This window comes from Haemaphysalis longicornis, unplaced genomic scaffold (assembly GCF_048455015.1).
Source record: "Haemaphysalis longicornis isolate Haplotype H1 unplaced genomic scaffold, Haemaphysalis longicornis Haplotype H1 scaffold_1, whole genome shotgun sequence".
In the NCBI taxonomy this organism is placed as follows: domain Eukaryota; kingdom Metazoa; phylum Arthropoda; class Arachnida; order Ixodida; family Ixodidae; genus Haemaphysalis; species Haemaphysalis longicornis.
The window spans coordinates 143,416,426-143,439,680 of NW_027526203.1; the positions used below are offsets into that span (position 1 = coordinate 143,416,426).

Consider the following 23,255-nt stretch of genomic DNA (forward strand, 5'->3'; position numbering starts at 1 on the left):
TCCCGGACCCGCCGCGGTGGCTCAGTGGCCAAGGCGTTGCGCTGCATGCTGAGCACGAGGTCGCGGGTTCGATTCCCGGCCGCTTTTCTGATGGAGGCGAAAAGCAAAAACGCCCGTGTATACGAGATTTAGGCGCGCGTTAAATATCCCCAGGTGTGCAAAATTAATCTGGAGCCCTCCACTACGGCGCGCCTCATCGCCTGCGCTGCGTTGGCGCGTTAAACCCCACAATCAACCAATCAGCCCTGTCCCGGAGAACGCCGTCCTGAGTTGCCCCGACGAGGGCAGAGATCTCTCGCCGGTCATCGTAGAGTGGGCAGCGAGGGGACGGGACTGACGTCGCTTCAGCGATGACGACGGGGGAAGCAGGTGGGTGGGTAGTTTTCACACTAAACTTTTTTACACTCTTTTAGCCAAAAAGGGTGCTGGGAGGCCTTTACACCCTTTTCCTAGCTCTACACCTTTTTTGCGCGAAAAAACGGGTGTTGATCAACTTCTACACCCTTGGTTTTTCTTGGGGTGTTGAAAGGGTGTGGAAAAGGTGTTCAGCTGTTCATTTAACAAGGTCATCCTTGGATGCATAACAGCACTGTAAAGAACAAGACATCCCCTCATATACTGCTCTACTCGCAATGAATTTTCAAACGCGAAAAAAATAATTGCTCGTATGCAATTATCGCTCGTTTCCATGTGCGGTGCACCTCATGCCCCAAATTTAGCTTTGGCACGTGAAACACCAATTTGAACCTTCAAAATTAAAAAGGCTATAGTGGTGTGGCGAAAAGGGTGTTTACCGACTGCAACACGCTTGGCTTAATGTAGGTTGTTGAAACGGTGTGAAATAGGTGTCAGTTGCAAAAATAGAACAGCGAAGCTGGGGGTCGACCTAGTTTCTTCCGGTGTTGCTAAGCTTTGCATGGTCTTGCTAAGCTAGGATGACCGCTGAGGGGTGAGGCCAAGTTTAACCGGATTTTACAAGGCTGTTCCAGTGTGTGTGCCCCCCCCCACTCCCAGGGGATCCAAGGGGGAAACAAGCTAGGTCGCCCCCCCCCCCCCCTATGCTGTTTCTCCAGCCTTGCACCCCTACTGCAAGCTGCGCCAATTTGTCTGCCTTTTAGAATTCAAAAAAAGCCTAGTACCTTTGGAATGGTATAGTAAGAGGTGCGCATACGCATACGCCCCTGTGCTCACTCTAACAAGCTCGAAAGCCGACTTCACTGTTACAATACCCTATCTGCGGTGGTGCACCATTTGCAGGTGCCGCAGTTCTTTTTCTTTGTATTTTTTTGCGAACGCCACCGAAAATAGCTCAAGCTTAAAGAGCTCCACTGGTAATAAATTATGCCAATTCACATTGCTTTAAACATCATGAGGTGCAAAACACCCACCGCTTGCAGAAAATGTTCAGTCCACCCGTGTAAACAGGTACAAAATGCCTCCAAAGTTGGAGGTCTCTTCACCTTTTTTCTTAGTTGACGGTCTTTTCTTACACCCTTTCGAATACCCTAATTTGTAGCTTTACGCCCTTCTGGGAAAAAGGGTGTTGAAATAACTAACACCCTTTTTGAAGGGTGTTAGTTAAATACCTTGTTTAAATACCTTATTTGGTATTGAATAAAATTCTATTAGTTGTGGAACACAAAAACTACGTCGTAATTAAAAAGTTTTTGCAAATCCGCGTGTTGATTTGTGTGTTCTCATAGTAAAATCCATACTTCCAAAATAAGCGCTAAAATATGTTTTTTGCGACAAGCCCACCGACTCGATTGGGGGGCTTTCCTCTGCTGGATATAAAAGCAAGAACAGCACATGTACTACTAAGTATCGTCTCCCTGTACCGCTTGCATCCCGTTGGTTTTCTTGCTCAATTCATTTGTGTTCCAACTGTAACTTGGGCGTATTGACTGTGTGTTCGATGCGCGCTCCGCCGATTCACATTGCCACTGAGCATGCCGGATGCTCAACACCCTTTTTTTAGGGTGCCGAGCATCCTCAACACCCTTTAAAGGTGTTGAGCTCGACACCCTTTTTTTATCCGTTGTGGCATACGAGGGAGGTTCCTCGGGGACCTTGCCAGCACTCTGGGGGCCCCCACGCTAGCTCCCGGCGTGTCAACCACGCGGGCTCCCATGCCTACGGCAGCCCAGCGAGGTTCGCCGACACGAGAACACAGTAGACAGTAGTGCCGAAGCACAGCCATTTATTTAGGGAATCCCAAAGTATGCGAGCACAAGGCTCGACGGCGTTCACGAATCACGCCGTCCGGGTCGTGACCGCGAACGGGAGGCAGGCACTCACGGCGCGCGACAAACAAAGCTCCCACCTGAGATACATGTACCCGCCGACATCGCCGCGATGTTCCGCCGAACCAGCCCCGACCGGGTCTCCGACGAGACTCTCCGTCTCCCGCGCGTACACGTTCGCGCCGCCCGCGCGCCTATGCCTATGTACGCACGGAGCGGTGGTGCCATCTCTCGGGGGACGCCGACGAACCGGCGGAGCGCCGGACCGGTTTCAGCGCACAAGTCTCTCCCGAAGAGCGCCGGCTCGGGATCGCGGTTCTCCACGATTTCCACACCGTACACCCTTTTTTTGCCAAAACACCTTTTAAGGGTGTTAGCCATGGGACAAGATTTTTACACCCTTTTCGACCAAAAAGGGTGTAAAAAAGTTTAGTGAATATCGGGCCAAAACCCTCGTGGTAGGGGCAGTGACAAGGAATGAGACCGGCTTCCCCGCAGTGAAGGGTCGATTGTCGGACGTGCGCCATATTATTGCTCTCCTTGCATGCGGGTTTTTCAGTCCGCGAATGATTGTTCGTTAGGACCTATTTTGGCGTCGTACGCTCGTACGAGGCTCACGACGTGCGACTGGCGAGCCAGGTGAAATCATACGGTCGTTGCGACCGTCGTGCGGCCGCAGCAAATGAGAGCCCGAGGGTGTCATCCTAATGACGTCTCTGTGAAAGTTCTTCCAAAGTATCAAGGACGACCTAGGAGTAGCGGGAATGAATTAAAGGACTTAATCTCTGAATTTTCTGAGCTTTCTTCCTACAAGCATCTTTTCCCTTTAAAACTTCCCAGAAGGGACAATCAGAAAGCCCGATGGGGATTAGACAAAATGAGAGGTTCCCGTTTTACATACCACTGCCCTCAGTTGTGTTTGCATGCCGCCCTGTAAGAGTGGCACTGCCCCATGTGCAGTTGAACCAATAAGCTTAGAACCAACGGTGCAAACTCGTAGCACCCCTTTATCCCAAATACACATGAAGATAGTCTTGAAACTGCCACCCACACCACTAAACGAAGTGTCTCTCCACTGATCCAACACACTGAACGGATCAGTGGACTGACACGTTGGTTTTGTTCCTTTCAAGAAATTTTCACTCACAGCTCCACAAGCTCTCCAGCCAGTGCAAATTAAGCTCGGAGTGCATTCAGCTACGCAGCATTCATGAGCCAGCAATGCCACTGTCCAGCTGACGCAAACAAAGTAACACCAGCAAGTGCATTAGGGAACTTTCAGCTGCACCGTGCTACCTGCTCTGCAGTTGTGAAAGAAGGCAAGTGAGTAGCTAGTTAAGGCAACCCAAAAGTTCTCAGAACCTACTCAGTGTTTCATACAGCTGTTGATGCTAAGAGACACCGTGCACAGCTGGCTCCACTGGCATTTCCATCCCCCGACAATAGCCATGCCAACATGGTACACTAGCATTGAGACACGTTCGGAAAGATGGAAGCCGGATGAACTGAAACACATTTTTTCCACAGCCCAGATACACCACAATCAAGGGTTCCCCATAATTAAGGTGCAGGCACAGCTCACCTATTTCAAATGCCTTTGGTTGGTATCCACAACTGGCAACTTTCATACAGGCCACCTTGACAAACATGGTTTGTTTTGAGAGAACAGCAACACCTCTCCAAACGGTTTCACCTGCTGTGGCCAGACCACAGGAGGTGAGAGTTTATTGCACAACTTCCTCAGTTCACACAAGCAAACGAAACTCGCTTCAACAAGGAATGCCCCCGGCGACCCTGACTCCAGACTGGCCGACTCGGGCACACCCCAAGCGGCAATAAGGCCCCAAAGTTAACACGGCATGTAATGTCGTCTACCAGGGAAGGGGCATCGAAAGTCCAAAGGCACTGCTTGAGCCCGTGTCTAGATAGTGACGAGAGGATACCGTAGCAGCTAAGTCAATGCCCCACTACTGTAAAGGGCATGCCAACACATTATGAGTGCCACGTTAGCACTTGTTATCACAGTGATATTGTCTCAAACGTTGAAACGCCAAAGATCCTCCTGGCAGAAAAAAAAACCAGCCCAAATGCCCACAGCCAGCCAAAGCTAGGGCATCTGTACCTAGACCTTAGCCCCTGTTGGTCAAACCCTATGGCACTGCATTCGTTTGCCAGCACTCGTCAACCCCAACACACTCCCCCGGAGCAAAGTGGTAGTCTGGCCGGCCTATCCAAACCAGTGGGCGCCCATGCACTGGCGGCTCCACTCGTCCTGGCACAACCAGCACCACTGGAAGCCGCACTGTGACCGGCTGCACACCATGTGCATGCAGCCACCTGCATACGACAAAAGGGGGGGGGGGGACCAACAAGCACTGCTCAAAAAGACGGCGACGTGCAATAGGAAATACACAGGACGATGCGCTATCCATGATGTATTCTTCCATGACATATCAAAACCGACTCACCCAACTTTACTTCGTGCGGAAACGCCGCTGCACTCAACTGAAACACTGCACTCAATTCCTTGTTAGACAGAGGTGGAAGCGGGCTTGAGCCGCTTTGGAGCGCCAAGAGGCTAATTTCAGAGCAGTGCAAGTCTAACTGGGAGCAGATTTTTAGATTGAAACATCATTTATTCGCAATTTTTCATTTTCGGTAAACAAAAAAAGAAAATCAAATGGCTTCTAATACAGGTTCAATCAATACTGAGCCAACACCTTTTCAACAAAGGAGAAAAATATACATTCCCAGAATTAAAGCATCACTGCCAACAGAGCAATAACTAAGAAAAAACTAGAGATAAGCGATCCTTTGAATACCTACTCCTAACTAGACTTCAGACAAGTGCAAAATAAGCGTTCCTGTTATTAGTACACCATTACAGCCATGAGAAACAACCAAGAGGAAACTAAATGTTCACATTCACAAAACAAGAGAGAAAAAAATATATGCTAGAGCATTATCCGCACAATTGACCAAGGAATACATGCTTCTATCTAAGCAAAAAATACCATGCAACTGCATCGCGTTTATACACATAACGAGTGTACCAGTGTTTATCAACAGTTTTGTTTGAGTAGAGACACCGGGTGCACAGGAGGGAGAACAAGGGGGAACCCCAACTCCCCTCCCCCCTCATGAAAAATAGTGCTGCACTGCTAGACACACCTACCGAGCTGATAACTTGCAGATAGCATTAGCAGAATCTCCCCTCCCCTTGTGCCAGGGCTGTGCCTGTTATCTGTTATCTCATCCAGCTTGACACATAGGACAGGGAACAGCGGCGTATAACATTTGGAACTGCAAGCATGCTCGCCATAAGATGAAAATGCAAGGTTCTGACTGAACAGGAAAACTAATTTATTTTTTGCTTTTGACAATTAGCGGGCAGATAGCAGCGACTGCTGGTGACGACGCATGCATTACGGCGCAGCTGCATTAAGGGGCCTAGTTTACGCGTTGCACGCACCCCAAGTTCTCCAAAGTCCCGTGAAACCGTGCCACCACCTGGAGACCAGGAAACTGTGACCAGTGACTCAGAGTGTTAGTACTTCAGTGAGTCTGCCAGAGCGCGCCATGTCATGAATGACAGCTGAATGATCATTCCCTACTGCTCCCTGCACAATGTGACTGGCATGGAACATAAGCTCACAGTTGCCTGGCATTTTACGGCACTGCTTGGGAGCAGCTTTGGTGCAATACTGCCTTTTGGAGCAGGATGGCGCAGCAAAGGCAGATTGGTGCAGCATGGTGCAAATGGTGCAGCACTTCCACCCCCGGTTAGAGAACACAGGGAAATGGTCCCCAGCCCAGCTGCTGTCGAGGTGCAGCACAGGGCCGAGGCAACACTTCACACAGGCTTTTCGATCATCAGTCCTGTCCCAGACCCAGCCTAGGTGTTGTTGGCTTTCCCCATATACGTACTCCTGTGGCGAGGAGAGTACACAGACTACTCACGCACTACCCACAACGAGTCACGAGACTGGTCATTGAAGAGCCCCACTGTCTCTGACCAGCACTGCATTTCAATGGAGGGCAACATTTGGCCAGCTAACTACTACGGTTTCTTGTTTTGCCAACAGAAAACATTACAGAGAGGCTGAAGTTATTCTCGCGTATTTTTATTTGTGGCTACATTGCGTATTTTTTTAATTACCTAACCTTTTATGTTGTCACTTAGCAGAACTTTGGCACTGATGTTTCATAAAACTAAGGAGAAGCAAAAAGACGCGCTGCCCTTTGCAGCTGATTTAGCAGCTACCACGGTGACACTGCGCGCCTCTCAAAAGGGGTTTACTGTTGACTCGTTCTTAATAGCTTTTACATTCCCCAGTTTCGTGGTCACCCAACAACGCACAGCGTATCAAACCTGATACGCTGGGTGTTGAGACTACTTGGGACTGACTACCTGGTGAGAATACTTGGTTACCTACTTGGTGAGACTACCTGGAGACTACTAGTGAGACTAGTGAGACTAGTGAGATTGGTGAATACCTTGTTGTAAAAATATTTTTAGAGCAGTCCGTAAAGCTGTTTTCAAAAAAATAAATTCCGAAACCTGCAATAACACACTTCTGCTGTACATCAGGGGTGGAAGCTGTGGGCTAACGTACGGGATAGCAGAGGACCCCGGCTAGCTTTGCTAGAGAACGCTACGCGCCGTACACTAGCCCTGCGGAATCCGAAGACTCACGCACGGGTTCGGGTACTCACATGCGGTAGACAGGCTCCGGCAATCCAAAGTAAGGCTTTATTGCCTGGCAGATACAGTGCATACACCAGACAACACGACTATCGCTCGCGGGGAGACAGTGGCTCCTGTCGCTCGCTCAAGCCGCTGGGCTCAGACCTCGATATCCGTCATCACGGTCGCGGGAGCAAGGGAGGCATCCCGAGGCGACCGATCAGGGCAGAATCTCTCGGCAGAGTCCGTGGAGCCAACTGGGTTCACCGTCATCGGGGCATTCGGCGTAGGCACAGCCGAGCCAACCGACTCCGACCAAATCGCCCCGTCGACTCCCCGCCGGAGCGCTCGTTCGTCCCGCAGGTCAGCTCGGCGGGGAGAGGAGATCTTCCCCAGGTCGGGGAGAGGGTGGCGCTAAGGAAGGTGACAAACTGGTCCTCCTTCCCTCGCGCCCTCGCGCACACGTTCGCGGCAAGCCGGTTCGGCGCGTCGCGCGGGGTCATGAAGAGGACACGACCTACGTGACGCGCCGGCTACCCAAAATGGCGGCTCCCAGCTCGCGGAAACATGTGCAGGCGAGGCGTAGGGGAACACGGGCCCCCACAATCCCCCCCTCCTCAAGACCGAGCCTGCACCGCTTGGACAACCGCTGCCGAGCAAAAGTACAACACACCCCGAAATTAACAGCACTCGCCCCCGGTCAACAAAGGTCCGCCAAGTTCCTAACAGTTCTCGCATCTCGAAGCAGCACCACACCACACGCACAGTCCACGACACACCTTCAGTCCAGCGCGTCTTGTAGTCACCGGAGGTGGGGCAGTCCAGGAACAGTAGGTCAAGGCAGCAGATGTAAACAGCAGGCGAGAGCGGCAGGTGTAAACCGCAGGCCGAGGCAGCAGGCGGGCCAACGTCTCATCAGACGGGAGGGGCCTCTTAAGCCACTCGTTCGTCCGGCAAGGCCACCAGCTTCCGCCGCAGAGACGGCCGCCATGGTTGTGAGGGCACAAGAAGAGCCAGTCGACACGGGGTCGTGGCCTCGACAGTGTGCAGGCCGGGCCCGCCAGGGACCAGCCCAGAAGAGCAGCTTTTGGAGTGCTCGTGTGCTGCCAGTGAAGCGCCCGTGGCAGGTGCCTTGGAGAGGCGCCAGGTGTGCCTGCTCAGGCGGCCGCATCTCGATCGTCGCTGGACCGCGTCAAGCGGGCTGCGGCCTGGGGACGGGGCCTGGGCTGCCGGGGATGGTAGGCACCAGCAGCTTCCGGAACCGGTGGCGTGTGGTGTGGCTGCGGGCGACATGACCAGACCGGGGGCAAACGCCAGGGGGGATGGGCTGCAGAAACAAGTCGGGAGTGACGGCAAAACAACGCCCAACTTCCCTGCTTCTGCTCTCCGAGTGGGAAAGCGAAACAGTGTGCTCGGGCCAGGCTAGGGCCAAAAAGGGAACCCTAACGCTGGTGCCGCGGTTGGATAACCCGGAATTTCGTGTGCTCAGGGCAGAAGGCCGCCCCGGTATCACACACTACATTCGAGGTTATCAAGCGAAGTCACGGTGTGGCAGAACTTAAAATGTAAGCCTTTGGCCCCACTCGTGACCGTCCGCCCGCGAGTCGCATAAAGAGCTCAAAAACCGCTCTTCGCCGACTGCGCGGGATAACCACCTTGAAGGGGTCAGAGGCCTCCTTTGATGGGATGTATATCAGCAGAAGTTCCCCTTAGGTTGAGCAGAAACGTAACCTACCAGAAAAAAGAACAACCAGAAAACAAACAAAACAAAACAATCAAACAAATAAATAAACGCGCCGGCAGCAATACGAACTGCTTTGCGCTCGGCGCCGACAGCAATACGAGCTGTTAGCGGACGCCACGGCGGCCGCGCCGCCCCCCTCCTCAGACTTTCGGCTCTTCCTGGCCTGTCAATGATTCGGGTTCACAAATATTTGCAACTTGGTGCCGACAGCAATACCAGCTGTTACCGGACACCCGGTGGCCGCGCCACCTCGCTCCATCTCAGAGCACGGCTCTTCCCTGAGCCCAACAAAAACAACAACAAAAAACAATATATCCCTATAATATACAGGCTATTTACAAAACAGATAGTTCTGCTCACCCTTAAGGAACTCTTCGCTGCTGAACGCCGTACCGGAATTGTAGGCAGGGGCTACTGCCGGCATGGGCGGTAAAAGGGGGGGTTGCCCGGGATTCGGCGCGGGGTGGCAGCCGTCCCTTCGGGGCTCCCTTTGTTACGCTGCGCGATGGTAGGGTGCGTGGGGCGCCGCGAGATGCGGTGAGCGCCCGCGCGAGCTCTCGGAAGCGCAAGGCGCGCTCGTCGAGCTACCGTCGCGGCGGCGGCTGCGCGGGTGGGAGACATGGCTTCCCTGCCCGCTCGCGCGGCCTCCGGAGTGCAAAGCGTCTCCGGCAGCGTTGCGTTTTTGCCGCGCGCGCGCGAGATATTCGGAGCGGAGAGCGCTTCCGATACCTCGGCCAGCTTTGCAAACGGGAGCAGGGCTGCATGAACGCCTTGCCTACACCCTCCGTTAGCAATGTCAATCACAATGCCTGTACGAGCCAGAAAATCACGGCCGAGAATTACAGGCACTGTCAGGCCCGGGAGATGTACGAATCTGTGGCGTCGCACTCGTTTCTCCCATCGGACCACCAACCTCGCCGAGCCGCCTGAGTTGGCTTTCCCGCTCGCTAGGTGGAAAGTGATGTCGCAAGCTCGCAATCGAATAGCTCTCCGATGCAAATGAGCGAGGACATCATCGCCGAACAGCGTCGCAGACGCTCCGCTGTCCAGCAACGCCGCAAACTTTCGACCAGCGATCGTAAGGGCGATGAAAGGCGCTCGTGCGTTGGGGCGTTTCACCCTGCACGCCATCGGGATTAGGGGCTCAGGCTCACCACCTAATGTAGCCATAGCCGTCGGCGACGAAGTGCTCACCGACGGCGGCTGGCGTTTCCCGAATCGCGCTGCCTTTCTGGCGCCGGGCAGGGAGCGGTGCACGCGCGGGCATAGTGGCCCGTTGCGCGGCACTTGTAGCAGACGATGCCGCGATGCGACAGCGCAGCCGGAGGCCGCTGTCCGCGCAACGCTGGCGGGTTCCCTTGGCTTGCCACTTGGGCGTAGCGGTTGGGTTCCGAGTGCGCTACTGCTCCCTGACTGTCGCGCTGCGCGTTCGGTCCCCTCGAGCTTTCCACACGGGCGTAGCTGTTGGGTTCCTTATGCGCGTTTTGTCCCCGGCCGTAGCCGTGCCGCGGCATGCCTTGCTGGGCGTCAGAACGCGCCCGCATGGCGTACGAGTACGGGTCGAGCGCGCGCTCCGACACATCGCGCGGCTTTATTTCCGTGCTCTCCGCGTACGCTGCTGTTGCCGCGGCGCGCGGCATGGGCGGTGGGGACGCACCCTGCCATGCGCACCTTGGTTCCAGCGTGGCGTGGGCTGGGGGAGGCGGCGGATAGCTGCGAGCAGCTAGAATATCGGGTTGGATGCGTTTTGCTTCGCTGGCCAGTTCATTGAGGTTGGCAAACTGACTGCCTCGAAGGTACGCTGCAAAAGTTGGGTGGGCTTGTCTCGTCACCCTCTCAACCTTTTCCGCCTCCGACGCCATGGGCTTTGCGAGCAAAAACAACTCCTGCATTGCCCTGACGTATTCGAGCAGAGACTCATCTCGGTGTTGAGTTCGCATCTCTAGCTCGTTCAACATGCGGCGCTCGTAATCTGGGGGCAGGAATTCGCTACGTAAGAGCGCTTCAAATTCTCCCATCGTACGAGCGTCGCGCCCCACCAGCCGGTACCACCGTGCAGCCTGGGCGGTCAGCGATATAGGCAGAACACGTCCTATAATCACGCTGTCGTCCATACCCGACGCCTCCTGATAGCGGTGCAGCGCCTCGAGGTACTCCGTAGCACTCATGCGGTCAGAGTAACCGCCGTACTCGGGTATTCTGAGGCTACCGAGCGAGCTGTTAGGCCTGACGCTCGGTTGTGCGCGCACCGCGTTGATCAGGGCTTGTGCGAGATCGACTGCTGCCGAAGGCAGGGGTGGTTCCTCGCGAGACAACGCTGGCGTAAGGCAGGCGACGTGCGCACTAGCCGTAACCGCTTGCGAGGTCTGCGTGGTGGGGTACGTTCGTGGCGCAAACGCGCCGGCGAACGAGGCGACCGCCGCACCGCTAGAGCCGGGAGGCTCGTACACGGCGGGGTCGGGTGCGCTAGCGCTGCGGCGCAGCTCCTCCTTTGCAAACATATCCGCTGGGTTGCTACGACCAAGGCCCGGAGGGCATGATCTCGTTGCAGCCCGTGGTGACGGCAGGTGGTCGCAAGAAGCGTTCCGCCCGCCGACACCGTGCGGCACGCCGGCAGGAGTGGGATGATAGCTCCCGTGACTCTCCCGCGCGGCGCTTTGGTTGCCTGCTAGGATAGCGCTGCCTGGGCCCCAGAGGGGCCTGGGCGTAGTGGTGGCGGCCAACAGGCGCGGGACTGGGTAATCATCCCTCGCGCTGTCGGAGTGCCTCACGCCGGCAGAAGTGGGATGGCTCCCGTAACTCTCCTGCGCGGCGCGTCGGTTATCGGGGAGATCGGCGCCGCCTCGACAAAGCTCTGGCGTGAGCGCGGTGGTGGGCAGCAGCGGGTCGACAGTGGCGTCCCGCAAGCCGTTACCACAAGCAATCTCGTCCGACAACCAGCCCTCAACTTCGGAATCAAGCAACGAGAAGCGGGGGTGCCGCCCTGTCATCGCAAAAAACCTTGGTTGGGCGCCAATGTGGGCTAACGTACGGGATAGCAGAGGACCCCGGCTAGCTTTGCTAGAGAACGCTACGCGCCGTACACTAGCCCTGCGGAATCCGAAGACTCACGCACGGGTTCGGGTACTCACATGCGGTAGACAGGCTCCGGCAATCCAAAGTAAGGCTTTATTGCCTGGCAGATACAGTGCATACACCAGACAACACGACTATCGCTCGCGGGGAGACAGTGGCTCCTGTCGCTCGCTCAAGCCGCTGGGCTCAGACCTCGATATCCGTCATCACGGTCGCGGGAGCAAGGGAGGCATCCCGAGGCGACCGATCAGGGCAGAATCTCTCGGCAGAGTCCGTGGAGCCAACTGGGTTCACCGTCATCGGGGCATTCGGCGTAGGCACAGCCGAGCCAACCGACTCCGACCAAATCGCCCCGTCGACTCCCCGCCGGAGCGCTCGTTCGTCCCGCAGGTCAGCTCGGCGGGGAGAGGAGATCTTCCCCAGGTCGGGGAGAGGGTGGCGCTAAGGAAGGTGACAAACTGGTCCTCCTTCCCTCGCGCCCTCGCGCACACGTTCGCGGCAAGCCGGTTCGGCGCGTCGCGCGGGGTCATGAAGAGGACACGACCTACGTGACGCGCCGGCTACCCAAAATGGCGGCTCCCAGCTCGCGGAAACATGTGCAGGCGAGGCGTAGGGGAACACGGGCCCCCACAAAGCAGGGTCTAGCTTTTTGGAGCAGGCACGGGAGCAGCAAAAGTCTTATTTTGGAGCAGCTTTGGAGCAGCAAAAATCCCATTTTGGAGCAGGTTTGGAGCAGTTTAGGGGCTATTTCGGAGCACCTTTGGAGCACACTGACTGCTTTAAATAATGCGGCTGAGCGCACTTTTAAGAGCAACTAATCCAAAACTGCATGACAAATAGAATTGGGCAGAATTATTTAGCAGGAGCGCAATAAATCAAATAGGAGCTAGCACCGTGATATTACCCTTTACTCGGGACTGAAATCTGCTTTTTGCCAATTCCTTTAAATGTAGCGATTTTTTGGCTTTTATTTGTACAATAATCAACACTATGTTAGTAACGGTGCCTGCTTTTTTCATTTTTTGGTAAAGTAGTTTCGAGCTAAAACAATCGCGTGCAGTGCGCCGCCCCGCTGCCGCTGTCGCAGCAACCGCGAAATCAGGCGTCGCGAACGTGCCCTACCCGCGCGGCACTCGCCGAGCGCGCAACGTCTCCCATCGATAGGCCCCAACACAAAGACGGGCGCCGTAAAATATGATGCCGTATTCGTAGCAAGCTGCCGCCGCCGCGTCGACCGAGAAGGCAGGCAAAGGCAGGCAGCGAACGAAGACGGCGATTTCACGACGCTCATTTCGTAGTAGACGCGAAGGCGAAAGCGGGCACGGCATCCCATCAAGACGCCCGCTTTCGCGGTCGAGTCGGGCCTCGTCGGCGCGCGAACGAGTACGGCGGCTGTGTGGCGCGCTGCACGCAACTGTTTTAGCTCCACACCACTTCTTTTATTAAAGCAGCGCGAAAAATTCGGCTTCAAAGGAGCTTCTGATGCAAAAGGGCCGTTATTAACAGCCGAGCTGCGGTTACTGGCCGTAAGTTCGGGGTTCGTGCGCGCCGAAAATTCCCACCGAGAAACGCTAACGCGCACGTGTCCCGCAGTTCTCGACCTGACTCGACACCGGAGAGGAAAGTCAGGAAAGTGATAGCGGCCGCCGCAACACTACAGAAGCGTGCGCATGTGCTCAGTATCGTAGAAGAGCCCTTCGCGCGGAAGCTCGCGTCGTCGTACGCATGCGCTCAGTAGCGTACAATAGCCCACGCGCGCAGCGGCTTCGCAGTTCTCGGTTCGTGCAGGTCCCGAAAAATTAGACCAATCACAAAAACTACTGTGCGAAGGGGTCGTTCGCCTTACTTCGAGCAGCTGCAAATTCCAGAGGCCATGACTCAAGTTATAACACTAGATAACTGTTCAAAGTACTTTTACTCATGCTGGTGACAGCCTTCCGGGAAAGCCGTGGCGATAACAACGTTGCGATTAAACTCCACGAGGTAACCACGAGTGCACTAAACTGCCGTGGCTATGGATGCGGCGTGGATGCGGCTGCGTCTATTATGATAGACAGATACGATAGATATACTGTTGCCGTTCCCTTTTAAACGGGTGATCGACGGGAAATCCGGCGCTCCGGAAGCTCCGGAAAGCCAGCGCTCAGTGTTAACCGGATGACGACAAGAATCGGCTAAATTTGGCGTTGTATGGTCTCAATGGACAATAATCGCACAAATTGCCGTTTCTGCGCAGCTTGGCGCAGCAGGGCAAATTGGCGCACAATGGCGCAATTGGCGCAGCAGTTCCACCCCTGTACAGTACATTCAGGCGCAAATTTCGCAATGTGAGAATCCTAGTAAAAAGACGGGGTATAGTTCTACGAGTAGGCAATAGCACACTTCTGTACATTCCGGCTCTAATTTCGCGATGTGAGAAAAGATGTGGTATAGTTCACTGAGCAGGCTGTATGTTCGACTTTAATGCCACAAAAAAACAAGAAAGAAAATTTTGTTTCAAGCAAGAAAACAATTTTTGAAGTTTGCTCTTCACATGTTAGTTGACGTTGCCTCCTATGGCTGCTTCACTGGCAATTACACCGACACCGCAGTTCATTATGGGCATGCTGAGACCTGTCAGGCTCTTACAGGAGTCCTGCCCTTTACCAAGTGCTGCTGTATCCTCACAATATCAAAAAATTAAATGCTGCCTTTTCTTCAGGTGTCACTTTTATTCACATATAAAAAAGAAGCACGATATCATCGTGCACAGCCATCACAGAATTCTCCACCTAAGGGAGCAGTAGACGTATTCCCGCCTTAGTGAAATTTTACGCGCATGAAATTTGATGGGAATGAAGCCTCGTGCTTCCCTTTACCACCGCATCGCATGGACGTCGGATGGCACTGACACAATAATGAGCCAGCGGTTTAGCACATCATATTATCTAACAGGTGTCATATTTACAGCGCTACCACAGAGTGTAGGCATGCGATGCAAGAAAATGTGAACATAACGCAAGAAAAAAATTCCAAGTCCCGTTTCTCGCAGCTGTCACTACCCGAATCTTTATTCGAATCTCTCCATTCTCCGAAACAGCAGAGGAGACAGGAGACCTATATAACAGAATATGGTCCTGCTATGATCGGCATAAAAAATACAACCGACAATAATTGCAATGCAAAGATTAATGCACTCAAAAGTACTATATCAAAAGCACAGGGGAATTGGAGGCTGTTCTGCTCAGCTCCACACCGCACACTCAACTCACAGCAGTGAAGACGGCCGAAGCCATTGTTACTACATCTATTTCAGTCGTAAAGCTCCGCCTGAGAGTGGCGCGCGAACGTGTCGCCTGTTCGTTTCTGCCCGCGTGGTGGCGCTCTTGCCACGGTCGGCCCGATAGGCGGGCTCAGCGGACGCTTCGTTATGCAGCACTCCCCGGCAAACAGAGGAAACAGATTGTTTTCAAGTTGGCTGCGCCAGAATTTCAGGTTTTAATCTCATGGAGCATGTTCGGAATGTATATTTTTACATGCTTTAACCTATCTAAATTTGATGTTAGACGGAAAACTGCAATGACAGTTGCTCACAACACATACAGCGCAGCGTAGCACCAGCAGTGCTCACTCGCGCGATTTCAAATGGATAGGGATTGGGTTCAACTTGGCTGGCTTGGTGAACCAGGCCTGTGCCTCATGTAAAGATGGCAAGCCACACTGTTGTCGGCACCAAACAATGGCATCAATCTACGAGATTGTTTCTGTTTATGGGTGGTGGTGCGGGACATTTTCGGTAAAACTAAGCGCCCTGTACGTATGAAAAGTTAGATGGCTGGTGGTATGCTTACATAATCGTAAAATAAATGTTCAAGCCCAGCCCCACCCAGTCAAAATTTCGTTGAAGCGAAAAAGAGCCACACAGATGGTTCGGTGTGGTGAGGACTTTGATGCATTGACTTCTATGGCTACCTGACAGGGAATTGGAAATATTTCGTAGAAGCAGAGTTCGTTGTATTGGGGTTTGACTGTACCATGTCAACAGACAATAAAAAAATCGTGACCATCTGCTATGAATCAAGCAAACAACTACAGCTTTGCTTTCTGGTTCATTGTTTTTCCAGTTTCCTAAGGAACTGAGAGCCATCGCAACACTGCTACCTTAATATAGGGCCCTAAACTGCTACAACAAGTGAACTTATGAATTACAGACAAGTCATAGCTACTGATAAAAACGTTGCATGTATGAAATCACTCAGGATAGGTGCAATTAGATGTCTTTTGTTCACGCAAAACTGCCCCGTATTGAACCCAACAAAACGTGCCTATAAATGGCTGCTTCTGTATTTATTATTCCGTGTTTTTCACTCGCAAATTGTGGGGCAGCTGCCCTTAAACACTCTGTGCGCGGTGATATTGCACTTCAATCATGAATAAAAGTGACACCTGTGGCCGAATTCTGTAAAACGACGGCAGCCATTTTGAAGTGATGCTCAAAAGGATGCACAGAGCAAGCGTTGCTTTGGGTGTCGCCTTGGACCCTGGAGCAGTTGCAGAGCCGGGGCTTGAGCTGTGTGTTTTCCACAGTTCCTCAGCCGCACACAGGATCCCCGAACTGTGGAACACATGCGTTTGCACGCCATTATCACGTGGTTTCAAAGTTACGGCCATCGTTTCGAGATTTGGCCACAGCAGAAAAGGTAGCAGTTTCATTTTTTTCATGCTGTAATGCTACAGCAGCACTTGGTAAAGGATTGACTGTGGGGTTCAACGTGCCGAAGCTACACCTGGGCCATGAGACGCGCTGTAGTACAGGGCTCCAAATTAATTTTGGCCACCTGGGGATCCTTAAAGGAGCACCGACACCAATTTTCGGCATTAATATTATTGCACAGTTCGCTTCCTTCACTCAACAGAATACCCTGGCTGAAATATGAGCGGCCTGGGACGCGAAGAACATAGTTCAATTGGATCTCATTTATCGCGCCGACAGAGCAGTGCGTGGAGCGGCACTCAGCAAATGGACATCAGCATGACATCACTCCAGGAGAGGAAAAAGAAGTGTCGCAACAGCGCTCGTCAAAAACTCGCGACGTCACTTCACGCGCGCGGCCCCGCGAGCGGCGAGCGGGCGCAACACCCTCTCAAGCAGGCGCCGGTCATGTCCGGTCAAAGCGGTGAGGTCAGGCCGGGATTCTCTCATATGCGCCTTGCGGGATGAAAGCGCGGGAATTTGACACAAACGATTTTCAGGCCGTTCAATGTAATTAGCTATCCCGCGCTGAAGTATGTGAAGTGCTGTTTCAGGTTGGCCAGACCATTAAGCATCGACAAAAGCAATAAAAGTGTAACATAAAATTTTCGTGTACGTGCTCCTTTAATGTGCACTGAAATGTCGACACACGGGCGTTTTCGCTTTCTGCCTCCATCTGAGAAGCAGGCACCGCGACCGGTGCCTGAGAAGCAGGCACCGCAACTGTGCTCAGCACTGAGCACAGTACCTCAGCCACTAAGCCACCATGGCGGGTACGGGGTAAAGGGCTGGACTCCTTTTAGAGCCTGACCGCTCACTGAGTGCCCATAACGAATTGTGGTATTGGTGTAGTTGGCAGTAAACCAGCCATAAGAGGTAACGTACAGCAAACGCATGAGAACCAAACTTCAAAAAACCTTTTCTCGTTCAAAACAAAGTTTCCGCCTGGATGTATGGCAAAAGTGCATTTTTGCAGATGTTGGAATTTATTTTCTGGAAACGACTCACTTGACCGCTCTAAAAACATTTTTATAACAAACTCTTTTTGGTTCACACCTTTTTGCGGAATATATTTTTTAAAATTGTTGAGATTACACCATTTTAGCTGAATTGTTGGCAAAAACAAGGGTAAAATAGTTTAATTAATGCATTTGATTTGAATTGCCCAGAGACCAGGAAACACATGTGCCACGACCAGAGTTTCGTCTTTCCATCTTGTCCAGAATGTCTCGTGGATAACTTATTTTTTTTCGCGTGCAATATTACAACCAGGGCTTTTCGGGAATGTGGTAATAAACAATGAATTTCTTCATAAAAATTGGAGAGGGTCAAGTGCCAGACCTGGGATGTTGGGCGTGGAATGACCCAGGGCTGTTCCCAAAGCACACCACCTTGAATTGCAAGCCCCCCCCCCCCCCTCCTTCCAAAAATTAACTGCAGGTAAAATACTTAAAGTTGGCCTCCGAAAGAAGATTGCTGGCCATTTCCTTGTTCCACTACCCCTCTAACCCCCAGGTCAAAAGTTCCGACCAGACACTCTGCTCTCCCTCGGCAAAGTTTGCTGGGGGTGTACACCCAGCCTCCCCCAGACGTCCCCCCCTGTGCACCCACCGCTGCGCTCGGTGGGCGTCTGGCACTTGGGGCACGGCTTGGTGGTGGACAGGACGGTCAGGCGGCTGGCCTCTTCCCACGAGCTGCTCTGGGCCCCAAAGGGCGCCAGGCCAAACGCTGGCCCCTGGGACAGAGAGAGACGACACGGTTGCCCCCCTCCGCCAGTGGCACGACTGTGCACCCTCCGAGGGGCAAACGCACTCGGCCTGTGCCCCTCCAGTCCACAAGGCTATCGCTACTCACTAACTACTTGGGGGCCCCATGTTGATGTTGCTTTCACTCGTCGACTGGGACACATCTCAGAACATGCAGTGCTCTTTCCCGAGGAAGACTCCCCAATGTGAAGCAGGGGGCCCCATCTTCAGTGCCAAGGGACCTGGGGCTGGGAGAGCTGCGGACTGCCCGATTCCCGCACAAGTGCCCTGCCTGACTGCCAGCTGAAGCTAGGTTGCCACACGAGCGTACACTGCGCTGCCTCCTCAAGGCAAGTTCAGGCGTGCCGGAGTGGCACTAGCATGTGGGAAGGAAGAACACTCCTTCCTCGTTATTTCCCGACTCAGCTAGCTGCACTCAATCCAGCAAGGGTGCCCCACTGAGCTACCTACTCCAGGGTACACTCGGAAACTCTCTGCTGGTGCCACTCATTTAATTTTAAGCCTGCTTTGTTTGGTTGTTTGGCAACAGCTTCAGCCCTTTTCGAACTGCCGGGCACTGTCGAATTAAGCATACCCGAGACAAGCTTAAGCATATGCATCCATACCGAAAATTACTCGGGTCACTTAACTTTGCTTATGTGCTTTGAAGGCAAAAAAAGCCTGGCGATACTTATTGACGGTACTTGACGACTGATTGATTGTGGGGTTTTAGACACCAAACCTACATCGGGGCTATGAGGCGCAGGGTTCTGGACTAATTTTGGCCACCTGGGGACCTTTAATGTGTGACGAAATCTCGACACACACACGTTTTTGCTTGTTGCCTCTGTCAGAAAAGCGGCCACCATGGCTGGGATCGAACCTGTGTCCTTGGGCTCAGCAGCACAACGCCTTAGCCACTGAGCCACTGCGGGGGTAGCTACATTGTACTTGCATCTCTTTCTTCACTTTCGTTTTTTTTTTCCAGCGTGAATTACTTCGATTGGTTTCTTTTCTGCCCCTATACCGTTTATGCACAGTCTGCAACTTGAAAATCAGATGAATGTGATAGTGCGTTGCCTCTGGTATTGGGGTTTCACATCCAATAGAGCGTGCCATATTTAACGAGGGGGTGGGGGGAGAGCCTTATAGTAGGGTAAGTACGCCCTTGCCCTCTTAATTTGCCCACCATCTTTACTGCCACACCCTTCACCATGCTTTAGAAAAAGCTGTTTCACCTTTTCACACACAGAATGCATGCACTGAAGCTTGCAGAGACGAGTGGCCAGTCCTGTGTTCCCAGTAGAGCAATGAGTGGTGGTGAAGCTAGCTGGTAATGTGAGCTCCCAAGAGCAAGTGTCCCCAAATAGGTATCCTTCTAGGACACGCTGCTGCACCAACATTCTGGCAAGCGCTACTCGAAAGGTTCCCCACTTTTTGGCCCAGCCAGCTTTCTTGAGAGGCTGGATGGAAAAGTGCTCACTTTATATAACCACTGTTCTGTTCAGTCCCTCAAGAACTTATGGCAGGAAACATTGTGCAGGAATTAGGTGCGCGTTTTTGAGAAGGCTGAAAAGCTAATTTACAATATGGTTACCACTGCAGTCTCTACAGAAATGTGGAGAAAGAAGTTGGCTTTCTACATATTACCTACACTATATTACTATACCTTTTTGTGTCAATATATTTTTAGTCACATGAACTGCCTTGTTTTGCATTAATCTACTTTGAGATTATTAATCACTACTACTGCATCACATTTTTTTTTTCGTCTCTTTGTATGCTACGTACAATTTTGAACTCATTCCAGTGCGTGATGCCTCATGTGACACTACAGAAAAGAGAACCTGCCCACAGGTGCGAAAGCTTGCTTCCAAGTGATAAAGTGCAAGTTAACACGCTGAGGAACTTCTAGAGTGACGTCACAATAACTTTTTTCATTATCCAAAGTGATTTCACTCGTACACTACATGAGCTCAGATGTGCTGATGAGGGTGCACAAATGGCAAGACACATCTTGCCATTTCCTTTCTGGGATTACATTATAAATCTCAAGTTTGGGCGGACACTGGGCACCACTATTCATCCGCTCGCTCTGCATCATTTTGATTTTGCATCCCCTCTGCTATAGTGAACCAGAATGATCTAGTGGTGCGAACGGCGATGAATGGGCGTGCTCTTCTGAGTAGAAAACACCAGGTGGCGCTACTGCGCCCTCCTCCAGAGACACCGCCGTTGCTGCAGCCGCGCAGCCGGCAGTGGCTATCACTGTCGTTTTCACGTAAGGGAGTAATTAAACTTTATCAAAGAAAGCTTCTCATCTCTCCTATCCCCGTACCTTGCTAGGCACTAATCGAGTTTGCTTGGTGTCGTCTGCTAGCTGCACAGACGATACAAGCGGATATGTTTTATGTTTTGCCGGCAGGCAACGGTCATGTTTATCTTTACGAGCAGGTTTACCTTTTTTGCACTTGCTGCGATTAAAGTCGCGGTGTTAACCTGCGTGTGGCTTTCCCTTTACAGAAGTATTCAAGCGTCAGTTAGCACCCATGAGTGAACGATGGCCGCAAATTTTTGCATTTAGGCTGCCTAATCTATTCATATTTTTCGCATTCCAAATTTTTGACGACTCTAGAGTCACTTGCAGGGTGTGCATTACAGTGCCAGGCGAATGAGTGATACAAGGAAGGCGACGTTCAGTGTCAGTGGTGCCAGCATGTGCAATACATCTTCAAACGGGCTAGCCTAATGGCCCCTTCGCACGCCGGACTGGCGTCAGCTTCTTGCAGCACACTGTTTGATGCAGCAAGCGAGTCTAGCTATAACAGAGCTTCCGCACAGCACACAGCGAAAGAATCTTCGTGCAGACAGTTTGTCTTAAGGGGGGACGTGGCTTTCAAAATCAACTTTTTTATTTCTTTGTGGATTTTGATGAAAATTGGCACAGCAACTGGAAATGCTTCTGTGATAACACTATAAAAATTTCAAAGTAATATTTTGAAAACTTTTTTATGTATGAAATTTTCTTTTTGTTCCGCTTGTACCGAGCTTGAGCGGCTTATAAAACATGATAGATAACTTGTTCGAAGTGCTTTGCATTCCCAAATGAATGGACGAGGTCGTGACAGTTTTAGAATTTTTTTTTTACAACACAATGTTTTTTAGTTTTCATTTTTTTAGAGGTTAATGTGCAACAGGCATGTCAACTGTGAATGATTATTTGAATAAAAAATCACAAAAAAACAAATCTGGAAAACCAAAAGTGTCACGACCTGAACAGTTCATCAAGGAATGTAATGCAAGAAACGGAATCAAAATAGACCCAGCGGTCATGAAGAAATCCCTGGTACAAGCGACACAGGTGGCAAAAAAAACTGTTTTGAGAAAACGGCTTCCGAAGTTGCAACATAGGTTTCACATATCAGAAGTCGTCACGGTTGTAGCCTTTCATGTCCTTTTGAACATGGGGCTTCTGGAAGGCCTTGCCTTGAAATTGGAGTGCCTTTTACAGCCTTTCTCTTTCCAGAAAACATCATTTTCAGCTCCTCCGTGAAGAGTACATACCCCCCTTTGCAAACCAAACGGAGGGGAGATGGGTTTCAATGGGCTTTCAATGCAAAGTAGGTTAGTTGGTTGGCTGTATCGCACTGGACAACCTCCTTTTGCAGTGTTGTCACCATGGCAACAAGTTAAGCATTTTTTTTACTTAAATTTGAACATTTTTGGCTTTTTTTATGTTTTATCTTGCCTGGCACAGCAACTTAGTACTCATGTGCAGGTGTTCAGTGCCAAAAGTTTGCATACCATAAAGATGAAAATGAGCTACTTTGAAGCTTGGTAGAGTATTCTGCATAACTCCCAACTTCAATGCAAGAGCATATTTTTTTACTACTTTTGACATTCAAGGCATCCAATATTTCTCGCAGCACAGCCAGTATGCCCTGAGCAATGGTATCAATAATTTCCCTAAAAAAATCACTGTTAAATGCTGCCACAGTAACGTCAAATTTTTAACGCAGAGAGCATATTTTTATTCCTATATTACTAACTCAAACCTGTTTGCATGAAAATTACATTACAAGTGCACGGGAAACGTTGCGCAAGAAAGGCGATATGGCTCGCGCGCATCGCAGCGCACGCTTACCGCGACATATCGAACTTTGATTATACCTGATATGGCTGGTCAGGTCGCTTTTAAGATTAAATCTAACGTCGCAGGCATTAATTACAACTACTGGCGTTCAATCGTAACCGGTTGCCCAGTCATGTGATGCTCCAATGCGCGTCGGCTATGCCGTGCGCGCCGCAGCGTTTGACGCGTCGACCGTTTCTTTCTCAAGGCTAGCGAGCCCACAGTCAAAACACAGCAATAACTAAGCGTGTAAACATCGCAAATCCGACTAAAAGTTCACTTCACGAACCGCTATCGCAAGCGCGCACACCGCGTCACCCTCCGGGGTCTGGCGACGGTAGAGTCACGCGCACCACGAAGCGTTCGATGACCTCCGCCTTTCAAGCCACACAACTTCCCGTAATCCGGCTCGTTATCTCTGGCATTCCCATCGCGATAACGTCCGTGTTGAATACCACAGATTGAACAGAAACTCGGCCGAGGGCAGCGGCGAAAATGAACTCAATCCGCTCGCTACGCAGGTCAGGCGGCCGCCATCTTGCGTTGCGCCCGCAACATCCAATCAGGAGGGTCTTTGTTCTGTGCCCCGACCGGGGACCAATAGCGCTTCAGCATCTACCGTATTTCTAGTTTCGTTTGTGCGTCATTTCTTTTCTGCCGTTTGTGCGTTTGTGAATGAACGAAGATAAAAGAGACGAGCAGAACCGGAAAGACGATCGCTCGGCCGATCTAACCATATCAAAATGGCCGCGCCCGGTGGCACCGTTGCGGAGATAGAGCGCTCCGAAAATTGCCGTTTTTTCGCCCTTTTGCGCTGATAGTTTGTCACCGCGCCTGACAAAAGTATTTTTTTATGCCACTTTGCGACGCTTTTCAGCGTAAAAACTTTGCAGACGC

The 23,255-nt window shown here is 51.8% G+C and overlaps 1 protein-coding gene across 2 annotated transcripts in view; it reads right to left on the bottom strand.

Moving 5' to 3' along the window:
• Positions 1 to 3,921: 3,921 nt before the first annotated feature.
• LOC144137492 (E3 ubiquitin-protein ligase parkin-like) overlaps positions 3,922 to 23,255 on the bottom strand; it is a 114,101-nt gene continuing 94,767 nt past the window's right edge. For both annotated transcript variants that reach the window (XM_077669474.1, XM_077669473.1), the window contains exons 9-10: positions 18,093 to 18,216; positions 3,922 to 4,580 (exon numbers count right to left, since the gene is read on the bottom strand). In XM_077669474.1, coding sequence (XP_077525600.1) covers positions 4,471 to 4,580; positions 18,093 to 18,216 — 234 coding nt within the window. In that variant the 3' untranslated portion in view covers positions 3,922 to 4,470. The remainder of the gene's footprint in view (positions 4,581 to 18,092; positions 18,217 to 23,255) is intronic.